Genomic DNA, 18792 nt, shown 5'->3' with positions numbered 1-18792 from the left:
AAAATTACCCAGTTGGAATAATTCGTTGATGGACGACAAAATCCAATAACACTCATTTTATTTTATAATACCGATACAGCTTCCTCATACACCTCCGAGACCCATTCACTCCCTTCACCATGACGGCTGAAATTGTCGAGCTCGACGCTCATGAGCAGCCCTCGGAGGCGATGCGGGCACAGTGGAAGGGATACTCCAGAGCAGACCAAAAAGAACTCATAAATGGAGATTCTCTCGATGATACGAGATCTCCAGAACAAGCCGGGAAATTCTCACAGGCTGGCAAGATTTCCGTTGAGCAGCTGGCCGCTGCTTTCTCACACTTGGGCCCGCATGCCGTCGATACCTCGTTACTCAAAGAAGTTCCCATCTTATATCACCCACTTCTGCCAGGTAGATGCCCGAAACGAGACAACTCAAGACGTAGAAAGTTTTCTAACATATTCGCTCAAGGCCTTCTCATAGTACCGGATTTGGTTCCTCCAAAAGTACAAAAGACCCTGCTCTCATTGATGATCAACCGAGATCTCAGCGTCCCAACACACCAAACCAATCTTCACCTGCACTATGACCTGCCCTACCCAAAGGCCCAAGACGGGTCCGCCGAATCCTTCTTCTCATACCCGCCCGAGCCAACACCCATATTCACCCCCAAGGACCCCTCCGTCCACAAGCCCTTATCCATCAAGCAGGTCATGGAGCGCCGTCTTCACTGGGTCACGCTAGGCGGCCAGTACGACTGGACGAACCGCATCTACCCAGAAGAGCGCCCGCCGCAGTTCCCGTCCGACATTGCCAACTTTCTCGAGACCGTCTTCCCCGAGACCCTGGCCCAGGCCGCCATCGTCAACTTCTACACGCCCGGTGACACGATGATGATGCACCGCGACGTCAGCGAGGAGACGGACAAGGGTCTCGTCAGCCTGAGCTTCGGCTGCGACGGCCTCTTCATGATTGCGCCCAACGAGCCGGACAAGATCTCGGACGAGGCGAGGGCGACGGGGAAGGAGTACCTGCTTCTCCGCATCCGCTCCGGCGACGCCATCTACATGACCAAGGGCTCACGGTTTGCGTGGCACGGCGTGCCCAAGGTCATGAAGGGTACTTGCCCTGATTACTTGGCTGACTGGCCGGCAGAAGATGGAAAGTACGAAGAGTGGAAGGGCTGGATGCAGAACAAGAGGATCAACCTCAACGTAAGACAGATGAGGGACTGATGCCAAAAACCATCGACCCAAAGACAAAAAAACGAGAAAACAATGCAAAAAGGTGATTGCTTACTACCTGAATTACTCAATTTCTTTTTAATTCCATGAGATTATATCCTGGCCCCTATCACTGCCCAGTACACACGGTTCACCAGTCCCAGACTTTATGAGTGCACCATAGAAGCCTCGAACAAACCCCTCAGCTGCTCCCTCTCCTTCTGCAACTCCGTCTCCAGCCCAGGCGCCAGCATCAACACTCTAGCCTGCGGAATCGTACCCTCGACAAGGTCGTCCAGGTGTTCCGTACCGAAGCCCAATTCCTTGATACCGGCCGGCTGATCACCCAGGTCCGCCAAGAACTTGGTCAGCGCGTCGGCCAGGACCTTTCCAGCGTCCTCCTTGCGCACGCGCGAGACGTCGACGCCAAAAGCCTCGGCCGCCTGGAGATGACGCTCAGGGTTGGAGGCGCCCGTGAAGCGGAAGACGGCGGGCGCTGTGACGGCCACGGAAACCCCGTGCGGGATGATGGGGTAGGAGACCTTGTATCCCGCGTGCTGGTAGCCCGGGTTCTGGCCCGAGATGGGGTATGACATGCCTGTGTTATCTCACATTAGGGGAAGAATCTTCGTAAGGGGTGTACTTTGAGGAACGTACCGTGGCAGAGATGGACGCCGGCATTGCCGAAACCGACACCGGCGAGAGTCGCGGCGAGCAGCATCTCGCTTTGCGCCTCATAGTCGTCGGGGTTCTTGACGGCACGGGGCAGGTACTTCACCGTGGCTCTCAGCGCATGGAACGAGAAGACGTCACTAATGGGGTTGGCGCCCTGGTACGCGGGTCTCAAAATGGGGTTCTTGGGCCGGGGCGTACGCTCGTGGTAGGGGATCGCCGTCCACGATTCCAGGGAGTGGCAAAGTACGTCAAGCCCGGAGGCGGCTTTCACGGCCGAGGGCATCGTGCGGGTGTTGAGCGGGTCACAGATTCCGAGAGTGGGCTTCAGATTGCGGTGAGCGACGCCCGTCTTGGCGCGCTTGGAAACCAGGTCGAAGATGGCGGTGCCCGTGGTCTCGGAGCCGGTTCCCGCGGTGGTGGGCACGGCAATCAGCGGCTTCAAGGCCTTGTCCACGGGGCGTCCGTTGCCGAGGGGCGCGTTGACGAAGTCGAGGAAGGGAGCCTCGGGGTAGCACGAGTACAGGTTCATCAGCTTGGCGGTGTCGATGACGGAGCCGCCGCCGACGGCGAGGAAGGCATCGGGCGCAAAGGGACGGGCCCAGTCAATGGCCTCGCGGATGCTGCTGTCCTTGGGCTCTACGCGGGTCTGGTTGTAGACCTTGTAGTTGATGCCCTCGCGGTCGAGGGCTTCGCGGACCTGCTGCATGGCGAAGAGGCCGTCGACGACGGGGTCCGTGACGACGGCCACGCGCTTGGCGCCCATGTTGGCAAAGTCCATGCCGACCTCTTGCGTGGAGCCGGGGCCGAAGCGGATGGAGGAGGCGGCCATCTCAAAGGCGTACTCCTTCTGCGGGCCGTCTACGGGGGTGGCATAGCCGCGTTTGTTGCTCGTCCGGAGGGGCCTCGGTGTGAAGTTCAAAGGGTTGTGGTGGTGGTGATGGCCGGGGTTGGTATGGCAGGGGCATGATGGCGGATGTGCCTGGATTGTCCGCAAGAGGGATACGGCACGAGACGCCGCCTGTGATCTTGTGTGAGTGAGGGACCTGTCTCGAGAGGGGAGCAACTGCTTACGTTGGGGATGACCCGAAGTGAGGGCGTCATGGTTAATTGTGAAAGAATATGTGAGCGGTCAATGGATGGTTGCACCGGATAGTCTACAAGGTGACGGCTGATAGGACGCTTCACTCTGCGCAAGATGTGAGAAAACAGGAGAGAAGGTGTGTGATGAAGCTGCTGCAATGCTATGCGAGAGAAAGCGATGTCGGATTCGAAGTCCCGCGCCTCCTCCGCACAGGGCTCTCAGACTGGACAGGGAGCTTGGTAATGATGGTCACTCCGGGGGTTGGAGCAGCTTCCCCGCATTCGGACCCCACTTGCCGGCCGAGCGATCTGTGTGTGGGGCCCGTTTGCCGAGGTACATGTACCTGATTACCTCCCTTTTCCGTCCGCATTGATTCATCACCTTATCTTGGGCCCATTGAGTACAGTATTTATCTTCGAAAGATGCCTGGTTCTAGGCTGCTGTCGACGGCCCATGGAGGGATTTAAACACCGTCAGCATTGAACGTCAGAAACGCGAGTACACACGGATGGTTAGCCCGCGCTGACACCGCAACGTAAGCGGAGTTACGTCCACAGTGAGGTAGCGGCGCCACTTGTACCAAATCCACCTGCCCAAAGAAGCTGGCCGAAAGAATTGAAACCACGCGCGATCTCCAGGCATTCGTAAAAGTTCTGGCTCGGACTTCGTTCGACGACGCAATTGGCCAATGGATCCATGATGATATCCTCTCATGCTGATGCGGCCTAAGTCAATTGGTGGATGCCGTTCAATCCTTCATCGGCGAAGAACTTGAACGTTGACAAGATTGCGACACGCCACTTACGTTTGCTGATCACGATGATTCTACAATTGCGAAGATGTATAAAGACTGTGCTTGCGGCTCTATAACTGGAACCTTAAGAACAGAGTTGTCTGACTTCTCACTTTCAACTTCCACTCTAAAGCAACTCAACTGATTCCACAAGATGGCTACACAATCAACTCCTCGCGGCCGCATCCGCGATGTCCTACCCAACCTCGACCTCGGAAGATGGCCGGCGGGACCCAAGAACTCCATTACCGATGTTCCCGGCGTCCTCGCCTCAACGCAGAGCATCCGCACAGAGGAGGGAGTCAACACGGGCGTAACAGTCATCCTCCCCCGCCGGGAATGGTTCAAGGAGGCCTGCTACGCCGGCATCTTCCGCTTCAACGGCTCCGGAGAGCTGACCGGATCCCACTGGATTGAGGAGACTGGTCTCCTCGCCAGCCCCATTGTGTTAACCAACTCCTTCTCGGTGGGCGACGCGTACCGCGGCATCTACGAGTACGCCATCAAGCACTACTCCAACGGCAACGGGGAAATCGAATGGTTCCTGCTACCCGTCGTCGGCGAGACCTTTGACGGGTTCCTCAACGACATCTCCAAATTGGCTGTCACATCCGCACACGTCGCAAAGGGAATCGAGTCCGTGACGGACGACCCCGTGCCCGAGGGCAACACGGGCGGCGGCACGGGCATGATCTGCCACTGGTTCAAAGGCGGCACCGGATCCTCGTCCCGCGTCGTGCCCGGGATCGACAGCGAGGGCAAGGAGACGAGCTACACCGTCGCCGCCCTCGTGCAGGCTAACTACGGCAGGGCGGCCCACCTCCGCATCGGCGGCTTCCCCGTCGGCCGCACTCTCGCAAAGGAGAAGAAGGACACGCTGGCCGAGGTCATGGCGCACAAGGACAAGAAGGACGGCTCCATCATCGTCACCATCGCCACCGACGCGCCCCTGACGCCCATCCAGTGCCAGCGGCTCGCCAAGAGGGCCACCGTCGGGCTGGCGCGGGTCGGCGGCTACGGGCATAATCCCTCGGGCGACATCTTCCTCGCCTTCTCTACGGGCAATCGCATTCCCGTACAGACGCTGACGACGGAGACGCAGGAGGTGGACCCGTTCAAGGCCAAGGCGCTCAAGGTTGAGTCGGTTGACGACACGAGTATCAATGCGCTTCTGGAGGCGGCGGCGGATGCGACGGAGGAGAGCATCTACAACGCCTTGTCTTCGGCCGAGACCTTGAAGGGTTTCTTGGGACACACGGTTGAGGAACTGCCTCTGGATCGTTTAAAGGAGCTCATGCAGAAATACGCATATGATTCGTAGGAATTTAGCTTGTCTACCCAGCGAAATAATTGCCCACTTCTTGTATCGTTTCGGTGGCTAACGCAGTCTCCTTTCCCATCCAATGCTCGTGTGTGTCTTTCCTGAATTTCGACCTATCTGATCCAGGGACTCTGGCTTGGTTATTCTGTGATTTAAAGGTCATGTACAATTTGTATCCATACGCATATCTTGTTCGTGCTAGATACCTTAAGCCAGGTTCAAGACTCAGCTCATGTCCAGATGCTGCCGATCTCTTCCATCCTCCAGACCCTGAGAAAGGACTGCTTTCAAGACACATATATATTCATAGCAGTAGTGTTTTACGAAATTATCAATGACTTGAGGTTCAAATGTATCCGTCTTGGACTCGTCCTCATGCGGCTGTAGCTGGTGTCTGCTCATTTGACTGACTGTGGCATACAATAGTCATTATGACGGGCGAAGAATGAACTCATAGATATCATATGATGCATTTGCCAGGATTACTTACACCCATGTATTACGCTCTGATATTTTGCAGAATAGTTGACCGTGGGACTTTGCATCCGTCTGGCTAGGTCAAGCCAAATGACAACGCATCGTTGGAATAGGATAATCATTGAACAAGACACATCTACCTCAGATATTTCAGTATCTACAGAAGCACGCAAAGTATACTAGACCATCTCTCTGAGCCCTGGGACTTAAGTGAGACCGCTCTTGCAGCATCGTGGACTCCATTCAGGGGCTCAGGGGTAGCAGTGCGAGAATACAGTGCTGAGCTTATCGTGGCACAGCCCGCCTGGCAGGGAAAGCACCCCTCCCCCCGCAGGTCGCTCTGCCCCTCCATCGAAGGCGGTGAGTCAGGGCAAATGAGTCAATGGCACTACCCCGCCGTAGCCAATGCACTGCTGCCCCTCGTCCCGGCATTAAATAATTTTGACTGGTAAAACTTCGATCGCGAGACGCAAGACAAATTTGGTGAGTCAACCTCCGTTCCCTGATTTAACGACGGGAATTCCCCCGCACACCCTCCCCCAGATTCTGTTTCCTGACAAACATCTTGTGGACACAGCAAACCGCAATCATGGCCGACTCAAGTGCTCCCGAACCCCCCACCGAGCAGGTCAAGGACCTCAAGGTCGAGGAGACCGCCAAGCTTCTCAAGGATGAGGTCACCGGCGAGATGGTCTCCAAGACGGAGCTGAAGAAGCGCCAGAAGGCCCGCGAAAGAGAGGCTGCTAAGGCTGCGAAGGCCGCCGCTGCCCCTCCCAAGCCTGCTGCTGCCAAGAAGGGCAACGCCGAGGCCGACGAGAAGAACCTGGACCCCAGCCAGTACTTCGAGAACCGATCCCGCGCCATCAACAAGTGCGTATTTCCCACGGAGACGAAGAAGCGGTTGTATGGGCTGACAATATGACGATAGGCTGCGCGAGACCAAGTCTCCCAACCCTTACCCCCACAAGTTCCACAGTGAGATCTGCAAACACATTCATCCCTGAACCTCTATACTGACATCGCTGCAGCCGACTACGACTTGCGCAACTTTGTCAAGGACTTTGGTCACCTCAAGTCCGGCGAGCATGACAAGGAGAAGGTCGTTCGCGTGGGCGCTCGTATCTACAACAAGCGTGCCTCCGGCAACAAGCTCTTCTTCTACGATATCCGTGCCGAGGGCGTCAAGGTCCAGGTCATGGCCCAGGCGCAAGAGGTTGCAGAGGGAAGCCCGTCATTCGAGGACCAGCACGTCCACCTTCGCCGAGGCAAGCATTGAGTTTTCTGTCTGAGTGAGAAGCATGAAATACTGACCGCGCACAGGTGACATTGTTGGTATCATTGGATACCCCGGCCGTACCGCACCCAAGTCCAAGATCGAGAAGGGCGAGGAGGGCGAGCTCTCCATCTTCGCGACCGAGTTCATTCTCCTTACCCCCTGCCTGCACACCCTTCCCGACGAGTACTACGGCTTCAAGGACCACGAGGAGCGCCACCGCAAGCGTTACCTTGATCTCATCATGAACGACAAGAGCCGCCAGATCCTTATCGCAAGATCCAAGATGGTCACCTACATCAGACGTTTCTTCGACGACAGGGACTTTATCGAGGTTGAGACACCCATGATGGGTCCCATCGCTGGAGGTGCCACCGCTGCCCCCTTCAAGACCCACCACAACGACCTTGACATGCAAATGTTCATGAGAATCGCTCCTGAGCTCTACCTCAAGGAGCTCGTCGTCGGTGGCCTCCACCGCGTCTACGAGCTTGGCCGTCAATTCAGAAACGAGGGCATCGACTTGACGCACAACCCCGAGTTCACCACCTGCGAGTTCTACCAAGCCTTTGCCGACGTCTATGACATCATGGACCTGACCGAAGAGCTCGTGAGCGGCCTTGTCAAGCATGTCACTGGCGGCTACAAGACCAAGTTCCACACCCAGCACGGTGAGGTCTACGAGGTCAACTGGGAGAAGCCCTGGAAGCGCTTCGAGATGATTCCCGAGCTCGAGAAGGCCACGGGCGAGAAGTTCCCTCCCGCCGACCAGCTCCACACTGCCGAGACCAACGAGTTCCTCCAGAAGGTTCTCAAGAAGATGAACCTCGAGTGCTCACCGCCCCTGACCAACGCCCGCATGATCGACAAGCTTGTTGGCGAGTACATTGAGGAGCAGTGCGTCAACCCCTCCTTCATCTTCGGCCACCCGCAAGTCATGAGCCCTCTCGCCAAGTACCACCGCGACATTCCCGGTCTGTGCGAGCGCTTCGAGGCCTTTGTGTGCAAGAAGGAGATTGTCAACGCCTACACCGAGTTGAACGATCCCTTTGACCAGAGACTGCGCTTCGAGGAGCAGGCCCGCCAGAAGGACCAGGGTGACGACGAGGCCCAGCTCATTGACGAGAACTTCTGCATGTCTCTTGAGTACGGTCTGCCGCCTACCGGTGGCTGGGGTATGGGTATCGACAGAATGGTCATGTTCTTGACCGACAACTACAGCATCCGTGAGGTGCTTGCCTTCCCCTTCATGAAGGAGGAGAAGCAGGGTGAGAAGAAGGCCTCCGCGGCTGAGGTTGTCGGCGTCAAGCCTGTCCCCGAGGAGGGAATTGGTAAGTCTTGAATGCTTTCCGCTGCAGCGAAATTTTGAGGCTAACAATGCATCACAGCCCACAAATAGAGAGTTCTCAATATGGCTGGGATCGGATGTCAAGACGAATCGCCCTGTATGATTGTCTACAAGTGACGCACGCGGAGAAGATAAAAAGAGAAAGTGTACGCCCCCAGTGATATCCGGCAGACGTTCCATAGTCTAGAGTTGAGCTTCTATTACGAAAAAAAAAATGAACAAAAGGTTTTGAATGGGATAGATTCGAGTTACACAATGACCGCCTCAAAGGGCTGGCCGTGTCCATCCGTTGTTGCTACAATGTTATACATATCTACTTGCTTTTGTGTGTATCGTACGTGCCATAATGCAAAAAATGCTGTCGCTGCCATAATGCAGTTAAACCAAATAGTGTAAAACTGTAACTCTGTAGGGAGTAAGTCGCAAGTCATTGGGGGAGTGGACTCGGGCCTAGGAACGCCTGCTGTACTTGATAGCCTTCGCCTTGGCCTTCATCCGCTTCTGGATCATAGCCAGGGTGGACTTTGGCACGCGCAGGCGGTGTCCGAGAACCAAGGCACCAGAGAGCAGCGCCAAGGCGCCGGCCTGGTGCGCCGCGGCCAAGGGCACGGGGACGATGTAGATGAGGGTGCTGATGCCGAGGGCGGCCTGCATGAGGACGAGGTGGACGGTGCCGAGGACGCCCTTCTTGACGTTGGCGGGGAGGGCGGCGGCGACGCGGCGGGTGCGGGAGTAGGCGAAGAGGGAGAGGATGGAGCAGAGGGTGGTCATGGCGAGGATGCGGTGGTCGAGCTGGACGGTGCTAGGGTTCTCGAGCATGTTGCGCCACCAGAGGTCGGAGCCGTCCTCCTTGCGAGAGTAGAACTTGTCCCAGAGCTCGCCCGAGGGCGGGGTCAGGCCCAGGCCCATGTAGGGGAACTCGTTGTAGATGAGGCCTGCGTCGAGGCCGGCGACGAGGGCGCCGGACATGGCGGTGGTGAAGACGAGGGCGACGAGGGCGAAGGAGAGGCGGCGGAAGGTCTTGATGGCCGGGTTGCGGAGGGCGGCGAGGGCCTTGTTGGCGGCGGCGGGGTCGGCGAGCAGGCGGCGGGTGCGGAAGACGGTGAGGGCGGAGAGGAGCATCCAGGAGTAGCAGACGAAGGCCGTGGCGAGGTGGGCGGTCAGGCGGTACTGGGAGACGCGCGGGTGGGAGCCGGGGGCGAAGAGGTCGTCCTTGAGGCCGGATTTCACCATCCACCAGCCGATGAAGCCCTGGAAGGCGATGAGGCAGGAGATGCCGCAGAGGTTGACGGCCATCTTGGGGGTGACGCGGCGGCGGGCGATGAAGTAGAGGGTGGGCAGGACAAAGGACATTCCGATGAAGCGGCCCCAGAGGCGGTGGGACCACTCCATGAAGTAAATCTTTTTGAACTCGGCCAGGTCCATGTGCGGGTTGAGGAGCTTGAATTCGGGGGAGGCGCGGTACTTTTCGAACTCGGATTCCCAGTCTTCCTGGTTCATCGGGGGCATGGAGCCGGTTACGGGACGCCATTCGGTGATGCTCAAGCTGCATTGGAAAGGGGTTAGCTGCTGTGTCCCTGGGAAGCAGTCCAAGAATAGGAGGGAGAATTATCGTTACCCAGATTCAGTCAGTCGTGTGAGGCCACCCCAGACGACGATGCCAAAGACGCTGACGGCGCTGCCGACGAGCCAGTATCCCACAGACTTGGAGTTCGTCTCAGGCCACGCCCTTTTCTTGGTGGCCTTCTTGGCCTTGGCCACAGCCTGCGCTGCGATCGAGGCGGACGGCTTGTCTGCGATGACGGCGTTGCTGCTGAAGTTGAGCGGCGCCTTGGTCTGGGTGAAGCTCCGGGTCTGCTGCTGGGATCGTACGATGGTGTCGAGGACGCGGGACGGGGACGAGCGCCATTGCGGCTGTGGGCGCTGGCATTGGCGGCACACGAAGAGCGAGGGTGATGCCCTCACGGCGAGCCTCCGCAGGCCTGGTGCGAACGACGCCATGGTGGTGGTAGTGGTGTTTGCGGTGTTTCCAGAGTGCAATTGGAGGTGGAGGTGTGGACGTTGTAGATATAAATGAATCATAGAATAAATTATTTTGGAAATCCAGGGCAGCCCAGTGGTCGGACTTCCCTGGCTGGTCAGTTCCGGGTCCCTTCGGCTTGATCAGTGTGGAAAGTGGGCCCACTCGTTCGATCGCGCAAAGGTCCCCTGGACTCTGGAGTCGGCCTAGACGGTCAGTGGACGCCGGTGGGCAGCGGCGCGGAACAGAAAACTGGAGACCACTGGAATCCGACACTTTGAGAATCGAGCAGGGGTCCGGGTCTTCGATGTGTGCCCCGCTGTAAATTTCTGGCTCACCGCCTTGCGCCCACCATGGCAGAATTTGAAAAAGTTGCCCATGCTCGCTGCTTTGGGGAACCACGAACTGTGTGTGTGCGCTGCAATCCGAGCTGAGGCGGGACACGGTCGACGACTTTTCAACTTTTGTTTCGGCGTCACCTCTTTCGCAACCAAAGTGAACACCTAATTTTCGTCTACTTTGTACACACAAGATGCCCCCAGGAAGGCAATCCCATGGGCGGCAAGCCCACGGCCGACCTCTGCTCTCCAGCAAGCCGGCGGCAAAGACCTTCCGCAAGTCGAAGAACAAGGCCCAAGTCAAGGCCCTCGACGCCTTCACCACCGCTTCCGAGCTGTACGCGCCCAAGGAGAAGCGCACTCCACGCTTCCGCGAGATCGAAGCCGCACCGGAGGCTAGGAAAAAGCGCCGCGCCGCCGACGACGATGACGACGAAGATGGAGAGGACGACGAAGACGAGGACGACGACCAGCCCAGGCGAAAGAAGGCCAAGCCATCTGCTGGCGGCGCAGGCGGTGACTCCGACGAGTACCAGAGTGACAGCGACGGAAACGAGTGGCACTACGGCGTCAACGAAGACGAGGATTCGGAGCTCGACAGTGACGAGGCCTTTGGCGATAGCGATCACGAGGATTTCCAGGGTTACGCATTCAGCGGTAGCAAGGGCAAGAAGAAGAACCAGGTGGGTGGCGAACAAAGCGTTTTGATATGCCCACGAGAGAGCTTCCACAGCTGACTGAGATTACACAGGACGATTCAGAAGAGGAAGACGACGAAGATGACGATGAGTCCCTTGGCGAGGACGCGATAGACCTGGCCCAAGCCCTCGACGAGTACGAGTCCGACGAGTCCATGGCAGACCAGGACGGCCAAGACGACTCGGACGCCTCAGACTCCGAGGCCGAGAGCCCGCCCTCCTCAGACGAGGACGAAGACGACCAGGAAGCGGACCCCTCCAAACTCGGCGATCTCCAAAAGTTCATCGCCAATTTTGGTGGTGACGACGAAGACCAGGATGCCGCCCCCACAAAGCAAAAGCAAAAGATCAGCTTCAAGGACCTCGGCCTGTCCGGCGTCAAGGACGCGCAGATGCGGAAATCCGTCAAGCTCATGGCCAAAGAAGAAAAAGAAGCGTCCCGCCCCGGCGCGGGCAAGAAGCTCGAGGTGCCCCTGTACAAGCGCCAGCAAGACCGCCTCGCGCGCGCGGCGGCCTACGAGAAGACGAGCGAGACCATCGGCCGGTGGCAGGAAACGGTGAAGCAGAACCGCCGCGCCGACCACCTCGTCTTCCCGCTCCCGCAGAACGCCGCCGACGAGGGGCTCGACAACCGCGAGTTGCAGGCCATCACGGCCAAGAACTCGACGGGCAATGAGCTCGAGCAGACGATCCTCAACATCATGCAGGCGTCTGGTCTGGCGATGAACAAGCAGGAGGAGAACGCGCGCGCGAAGGCCGAGAGGGAGGAGGGCATGTCAAAGGAGGAGCTGCAGGACATGATCCACCAGCGCCGGCGCGAGAGGGAGCTCGCCTCGCGCGAGACGAAGCGCGCGGCGCGCATCAAGAAGATCAAGTCCAAGGCGTACCACCGCGTCCACCGCAAGGAGAAGGAGCGCGAGGCGGCGAAGCTCAAGGAGGCCATGGCCGAGAACGGCGACGTCGAGGTCGACTCCGAGGCCGAGCGGGATGCCCAGGACCGCGCGCGGGTGCTGGAACGCGTCGGCGCGAGACACAGAGACTCCAAGTGGGCCAAGCTGGGGTCGTCCAACAAGCGCGCCGTCTGGGACGATGAGTACCGCGCAGGTCTGCACGACATGGCGCGCCGCGAGGAGGAGCTGAGGCGGCGCAAGGAGGGCCGGACGGGTGATTCTGATGAGGAGGAGGAGGAAGAGGACAGCGACAGCGAGGACGGATCCGAAGACGGGGAGGGCACCGGCCGCCGCAGCGGAAAGGAGAATAGGAGACTCCTGAAACAGCTCGAGAGCATCGACGACGAAGAGGACGACGGCCCCAAGTCCGACCTGATGAAGATGAAGTTCATGCAAAAGGCCGAGGCGCAGCAGAAGAAGGCAAACGACGAGCTCATTGCGCAGATCCGTCGGGACCTGGACTCGGGCGGCAGCGATGACGAGGAGGAAGACGAGGTCACGGAGGTGGGGCGCAAGAAGTACGGCAGCGCCGCGCAGCCCGCCATCTCGGCCCCGGCGCTGTCGAGGAAGCAAAAGAAGGCTGCCGCCGCCGCCGCCCGGGGTGACGACGTTGACGTGGACGACGGAGACGATGCGCCCAACAACAGCGCCGTCAACACGGGCTACTCCCTTACAGCCGAGCCCTCGACGACGGGCTCAGCCTGGTCCTCGGGCCCGCGCAAGAAATCCGCAAAGACGGGCGGCAAATCCAGCGGCGCGCGCGTAGAGGACCTAGACAACTCCCTCGTCATCACGGCCTCCTCCTCCAAGCCCAAATCAAAGTCAAAAGCAAACAAGACGACAACATCAGCAGCAGCAGCAGCCGACACCTCCTCCGAAGACTCCGATTCCGACTCCCCGGAATCCCACCTGCCCCTCGCCATCCGCGACATCTCCCAGATGGACAAAGCCTTCGCGGGCGACGACGTCGTCGTCGACTTCGCGCGCGAAAAGGAAGCCATCCAGACCGCAGACGACGACAAGATTGTCGACAACACGCTCCCCGGCTGGGGCGGCTGGGTCGGCGACGGCGTGAGCGCGCGCGAGAAGAAGCGCCAGCAGGGCCGGTTCGTTACAAAGGTCGAGGGCGTCAAGAAGGCGAACCGCAAGGATGCCAAGTTGGAGAGGGTTATCATCAGCGAGAAGCGCGTTAAAAAGGTATGCATTCCCCCCCCCCCCCTTATTTCCAGACTATCTGTGGCATCTCTCTCCTTTCCCTCATCTCTTGTTTCGATACTTCCATCTCTCAAAGTGAAAATTCATTCCTAATATCGTTTCATAGAACGGCAAGTACCTCGCAACACAGCTCCCTCACCAGTTCGAGTCCAAGGAGCAGTACGAGCGCTCGATCCGCCTGCCCATGGGTCCGGAATGGGTCACCAAGGAATCTCACCAGGCGGCGGTCAAGCCGCGCGTGCTCAAGAAGCAGGGTATCATTGCTCCCATGTCCAGACCGACAATGTAAAGAGGTTTTTCGGGGACTAGAAAAGCAGAGGGGTGGGACACTGGGTGTTGAGACAACCTATTTTCTTATTATTACATGCTACTACCCCAGATAGATCATGTCACGGCACTCTCTATCTCCAGGGTCATAGTTCAAGGCGTCAAAGGCAAATACAAAAAAGTGCAATTCTTGGTTCTTCAGACAATAGTGGTATATATTCTCTCTTATTCGGAACAAAGACTAGCGATTACGGACCTTGCGAACCAATGATTTTTTCTTTCTTTCTCTGTTCCTTTGCTCCGTTCAATTTTCTCCGTTTCTGCGGAGAGACCTAAAACCTTGGCCTCACAAACGAAAAAAGCCACACCAAGGGAATATAATACAGTTCGGACTACGTACACAAGGGAAATGCGCACCGGGGGCGCATCATCCCCAAAGATAGATTGTTCAGTCACTCGGTGTCTGTGGGCTCGATGTGACTGTTGGGTATTGTCCCGTAATCGACACAGCGCCAAGACGCCTACTCAACATGGTGGTAGGCTTGGGTTGTTTGCTGACGTATACAAGGCAGTCGGGTGGACAGCGCCTTGCGAATTGCTTTTTTGTAACTTTTGGCATTTCCAGCGCTTAGTTACCTCAACCCTGAACAACGGACAGCACCCGATCGATAGCGTCGCTAGGGCTGACATAGAAGGCCAAGGCGATAATGATGTACAGGCCAAGCAACATGGCGCCCTCCAAGTAGTTGGACTTGCCGTCCTGGACAGTGTACGTAACGACCAGCACGGAGAATGCGAAGGCGACAGTCTCGAAAGTCTCAAAGTGGAGAGTCATGGGCTTGTCGAGAACAGCCCATCCGAGGATGACCAAGAACGGGGTAACGAGAAGGGCGATCTGGATGCTAGAGCCAATGGCAACACCCATAGCAAGGTCCATCTTGTTGCGGATAGCAACAACGACGGCTGTGACGTGCTCTGCCGCGTTACCGACGATGGGGATAAGAATGAGACCAATGAAATTCTTGCTGATGTGGGCGGTTTCGACAATGGGATCGATGCTTTCGACGAGGTAATCGGCGCAGATGGCGACGAGGACAGTGGTAACGACGAGAACGACGGCCGCCGCAATAGGGCCCATGATCGGCTCCTCAACCTCCTCCTCGTGGTGGTGCTGGGTCTCGGCATCGAAGAGGTTGGGGTGAGTGCGCAGCTGGAACCAGAGGTACAAGACATAAAGCAACAGCAGGATGATGGCTGTGCCGCGGGAGAGTACCAAGATGCTGTGCTCCTTCTCGGCGCTTTCGGCCTTGTCGAGGACCGAGTAGAGCTACGAGGGCACTGTTAGTCATTAGGCGCGGGGTTTCCCCTGTCGGGAGTGCTTACCGTGGCGGGGATGACCAGCGATGCTGATGACAGCGTCATCAGCGAGCAAGTGGTCTGCGCCGTAGCAGAGGCGAAGCTCTGTTCCATGCCCTGGCCAGTAACTCTGTCGCGCATGTTGACGATTCCACCAAAGAAGAAGCACATGCCCATGACAAGCAGCAGGTTAGAGAGAATGGAGCCCAGCATAGACGACTGGACAACCTCGATTTGACCCTCCTTCAAGGCGACAATGCTGACAATCAGCTCGACGGCGTTTCCAAAGGTAGCATTGAGCAGGCCTCCGAGGGCCTCGCCCAGCTTCATCGAAATTTGCTCAGTGGCAAAGGACAGAACAGCAGCGAGGGGGATAATAGCGAAGAAATTAATGGTGAAGACGGCGACTGGGCTCCAGTGCAACTTTCCGGCCACAATGCCAATAGGCACCATGACAAGCAGGAAGTTGACATAGTCTGAGAGAGAACGGTCTGTTAGCACACGGCGGCGCATAGTAACGCTGTATCGCATGATTGAACTTACTGCTGAGGAGCGACACCTTGGTGACATGCCAGGCGTGCGATGAATATCTTACGGCGGCATTGGGGCTGTCGGTGCCGGGTGTCTGTGTCGCGTTGAAGAGGAACTTCAGGGTCTTGTTGCCGCCGTCGCCGTTGACAATGTGGCTATCGTGGGTTCCCGAGTGGTTGCCATTTGAAAGAAGAGGCGAGTTCTCGTTCACGTCGCCTTCGCGGCCATTGGGCTTGTTGGCTGTGCCCCAGGAGCGGACCTGTCCGCGGAAATGTTGGTTGGCTGAATCGTCGGACATGGCGCCGTCATAATTAGCCGGAGCCCTGACCAGTATGAAGAAGAAGAATTTCCTGTCGCGCGGTCCGTGGATGTGACAGATGGGAAGCCGGATCGGATTTTGGGGGTAAGGCGTCCGGCGAGTGCTAGAAAAAGGCGAGAATGGAAAAAGGAAGAGACAAGGGAGTGACGATCCACGCGCGGGATAGGGCGACCTGATAATTTGTGCGCCCGAATCCTAAAGGTGTAGTGGAAGAATGGAAAAAGAGTAGCGGGTGGTGGGTGGTTGCGATGCCAGAGTGTGGCTTGGAGGAGGGAAAGATGGTGAATGACTTTCACCCCGTGGTAGAAATGACTTAGCGCGCCAAGGTGAAGGTGTCCAGGGGAGGGATGCAGCTTCTCTACCTAAGAACCTAGGACATGGGGCGGAAAGAAAGTCCAACGGGGCTTGCTGGGGCTACACTAAGGTAATGTCGTAGCGGAAGAGTGGGAAAGTGGAATAAGTGCGGCAAGGTAGGTAGGTTTGGTAGACGCAGGTAAACCATAAGGTAAAGCAGGTGCGAATGGAGAAAGTACAAAGCGGGTTTCAAGGCAGAATAATACAAACGTGGGTGGTAAACGGAGATATTTGTGCTCAGAGAGGCAACAAGGCAGGTAGAGAAGTCAAGTGGTAAAAGTGCGAATAAGAAGGTAAATCCGTACCGAGATCAAGCAGAGAGAATGAGAATTGCAATGTACTTACACACCATGATGTCGCCTATAAGTGACTTGATGAGTTGCTTGGCCTTTTCTGTCCCCTACCTTGTTATCACGGCCGGCAGTCCTAAGCTGCAGACAAAGCTTTTGCGCGTGGGTATTTCCGATAGTGATAGTCGCAACGGACCGGATGAGATTTCTGCTCGAGGCCCTGTGCCTGCGCCGCCCGACGGCAAAGAGAGTGGAGTAAGGTAAGGTAGGTAGCGGACGGTTCAGTGACGGCTTGATCCAATAGATACAAGGCAATGGCAAGCAGTGTTGGGCTGCCAAGTCCAAAGTACAGAGGAATCTATGTGGACGGTGTATCGACCGGAGGGGGTCCAAGTGGATTGGGTCCTTGGGTGCTTGGGATTGAACGTGCGAGTGAGCGTGACGATGCGATGGATGCTGCTGCAGCACGACTGCAGGAGGCTTGAAGCAGAGCGACGCGACTCGACGACGGGCTACGGGGAAGGGTGTTGCTGTGTCTTTACCGTTGAGAAAGAGATGGTGTGGAAGGGCAAGGCCAATTGGTAGCCTCTGCGGTGATGCAAAAAAGGTGAGGCGGGCTTGGTATCGGGCGAATCTGTGTCTGGTTGATAGTGATTGATAGTGCTTGTAATTTGTTACCGAAAAAGTAGCAACGGCAGCAATATGTTGTCCAAAGCCGTGTTCCAAGAAGTTCAAGCGATGGCAAATGAGTCTTGGCTGGGGAGAAGGGTTGAACAAGAAACGAACACAGCCCCCTTTTCCTGTCAGGCTACTATGGAGAACGTGGGACGGATGCCGTGGTACCCAAAGAAGAGAGAAACAGGACGGGACGAAACAGACGCTCTGAGTCTCTGCTGCGAAAGTGGTGGTGCTTGGTGTGATTGTGGTGCCGAGAGGGAGTGACGGGAACGAGGAATGACACTTCTGGATGCATGGGCGGCCTCCCGGATACATGCAAGGACGAACGGTGCACGCCGTGTTAGTGCAAGGTACATGCAAAAAGGTACATATCCAAACCAACATTTTGCATATCAACCCATTGAAAACCCACTCAACGACGTCGGTATACGGATACACTACACTACACTAGCACTGTTCAGCTTGTCAATGGCTGCTGAATCCAGCTTTACCGGCACTCAAGACAATTGCTGATTACCCCGGTATGACAGCATTGTACGGATCTACCTCACTAAAACACCGCCGGAAGGAGAAGCTTTGAGTAACCATGGGCCTTTTTGCAGTGAAAACCACTTTACTAGGGGAGGGAAAGGCCCTCCCAAACGTCATACAACGGGTTAGCCAGTAGCGAACAGGTTTCAGTCTTTCCAAAGCCAAGGGGTGAGGTTGGGGTGATGTTGGCGGCGCCCAATGAGGAGCTTGCTAGGATGCCAAGCGTGGCTGTGTTGTCTGGCGTTGCTTCTCATCTTTCTCCGCTGTTTCCTGTTCGGCGCCCGCCCACTTACCCTCTTGAGCAGTGAGCTAAGGAGCTTTCCCTGGATCCCTCCCTCCCTGAGTTGCTCTTGCACAATGTCACTTGTGAACTCGCTCACTCCTTCCCTCCCACATCTCCGCCAGTAGGAGCGCCTTCCATTTCCCCAAGTACGAAGGTTCCGAGGGACACGTACCTGCTATCCATCACGCTACCGATAGCTCCCATGCTTTCCGTCATCGTCTGCTGTCAACTTTCCATTCCCTCGTCACCAGGAACACAATCCACATGCTACACGGCTCCTCGCATCGAAAAGAAGAGAGACCATCGTTATCGATACATTCGCTAGACAGCCCCTATCAAAAATGCAAACACTATCGTTGCCCGTTGGTCACCCACACTCATCTTGTTCGAACCCAATGCTGCGCGCCCGCCTCGCATTGCCTCAGCAACCTTCCAAACCTTGGAGTCAAAAATGATCAAGCTCAGTCTTGGCTTGACACTGCCTTTCCACAATTCCTCGTCTCGGCACGAAGCCGTCCCACTCTCAGGGAATTCGTCTTGACTTTCGGCTCAGGGAACCAGACGATATGCGACAAACAGCTCGAGCTCCAGCCCACTATTCACCATGGCACTCGCTACCCAATCGTGCCAATACCACGCTCGCACTACTGTATTCGTAGCAGAGCCCCAGTTGCTGGCCCATTTTCGCCGCCCTCGACTTTGTCCCAAACGTCAAACGGGACCCAAAGTGCTGTGCTCGTCTGAAGAGTTTTGCTTCGATTCAACCCTCCGAGTTATTTCGGTCACAAT

General features: G+C 56.8%; 8 protein-coding genes across 8 annotated transcripts; 5 read left to right on the top strand and 3 right to left on the bottom strand.

Annotated features, from left to right (window-relative positions):
• Window positions 1-119: 119 nt before the first annotated feature.
• Window positions 120-1217, top strand: CLUP02_00363 (alkylated DNA repair protein AlkB; the record flags this gene model as incomplete). The annotated part of the gene is made up of 2 exons (XM_049279413.1): window positions 120-393; window positions 454-1217. The coding sequence occupies 2 exons, from the start codon at window positions 120-122 to the stop codon at window positions 1215-1217; spliced, it is 1038 nt and encodes a 345-aa protein (XP_049135370.1).
• A 155-nt stretch (window positions 1218-1372) lies between these two features.
• On the bottom strand, window positions 1373-2981 carry CLUP02_00362 (iron-containing alcohol dehydrogenase; the record flags this gene model as incomplete). The annotated part of the gene is made up of 3 exons (XM_049279412.1): window positions 1373-1803; window positions 1863-2898; window positions 2952-2981. 3 exons carry the CDS (start codon window positions 2979-2981, stop codon window positions 1373-1375), a joined length of 1497 nt encoding a protein of 498 aa, XP_049135369.1.
• Window positions 2982-3908: 927 nt separating this feature from the next.
• On the top strand, window positions 3909-5075 carry CLUP02_00361 (peptidase family S58; the record flags this gene model as incomplete). Its single annotated transcript, XM_049279411.1, has 1 exon — window positions 3909-5075. The coding sequence occupies one exon, from the start codon at window positions 3909-3911 to the stop codon at window positions 5073-5075; it is 1167 nt and encodes a 388-aa protein (XP_049135368.1).
• Window positions 5076-6141: 1066 nt separating this feature from the next.
• Window positions 6142-8224, top strand: CLUP02_00360 (lysyl-tRNA synthetase; the record flags this gene model as incomplete). The annotated part of the gene is made up of 5 exons (XM_049279410.1): window positions 6142-6422; window positions 6481-6527; window positions 6581-6721; window positions 6873-8156; window positions 8214-8224. The coding sequence occupies 5 exons, from the start codon at window positions 6142-6144 to the stop codon at window positions 8222-8224; spliced, it is 1764 nt and encodes a 587-aa protein (XP_049135367.1).
• A 399-nt stretch (window positions 8225-8623) lies between these two features.
• On the bottom strand, window positions 8624-10174 carry CLUP02_00359 (cytochrome oxidase assembly protein; the record flags this gene model as incomplete). Its single annotated transcript, XM_049279409.1, has 2 exons — window positions 8624-9719; window positions 9792-10174. 2 exons carry the CDS (start codon window positions 10172-10174, stop codon window positions 8624-8626), a joined length of 1479 nt encoding a protein of 492 aa, XP_049135366.1.
• Window positions 10175-10725: 551 nt separating this feature from the next.
• CLUP02_00358 (uncharacterized protein) lies at window positions 10726-13683 on the top strand (the record flags this gene model as incomplete). The annotated part of the gene is made up of 3 exons (XM_049279408.1): window positions 10726-11214; window positions 11283-13376; window positions 13501-13683. 3 exons carry the CDS (start codon window positions 10726-10728, stop codon window positions 13681-13683), a joined length of 2766 nt encoding a protein of 921 aa, XP_049135365.1.
• A 615-nt stretch (window positions 13684-14298) lies between these two features.
• On the bottom strand, window positions 14299-15846 carry CLUP02_00357 (calcium/proton exchanger; the record flags this gene model as incomplete). Its single annotated transcript, XM_049279407.1, has 3 exons — window positions 14299-14988; window positions 15045-15493; window positions 15561-15846. The coding sequence occupies 3 exons, from the start codon at window positions 15844-15846 to the stop codon at window positions 14299-14301; spliced, it is 1425 nt and encodes a 474-aa protein (XP_049135364.1).
• A 725-nt stretch (window positions 15847-16571) lies between these two features.
• On the top strand, window positions 16572-16935 carry CLUP02_00356 (uncharacterized protein; the record flags this gene model as incomplete). Its single annotated transcript, XM_049279406.1, has 2 exons — window positions 16572-16766; window positions 16837-16935. 2 exons carry the CDS (start codon window positions 16572-16574, stop codon window positions 16933-16935), a joined length of 294 nt encoding a protein of 97 aa, XP_049135363.1.
• Window positions 16936-18792: the final 1857 nt, after the last annotated feature.

Source organism: Colletotrichum lupini, chromosome 1 (genome assembly GCF_023278565.1).
Source record: "Colletotrichum lupini chromosome 1, complete sequence".
Taxonomy (NCBI): domain Eukaryota; kingdom Fungi; phylum Ascomycota; class Sordariomycetes; order Glomerellales; family Glomerellaceae; genus Colletotrichum; species Colletotrichum lupini.
Note: the sequence above shows the minus strand (reverse complement) of the source record. Positions and strands in the feature narration are given on the sequence as shown.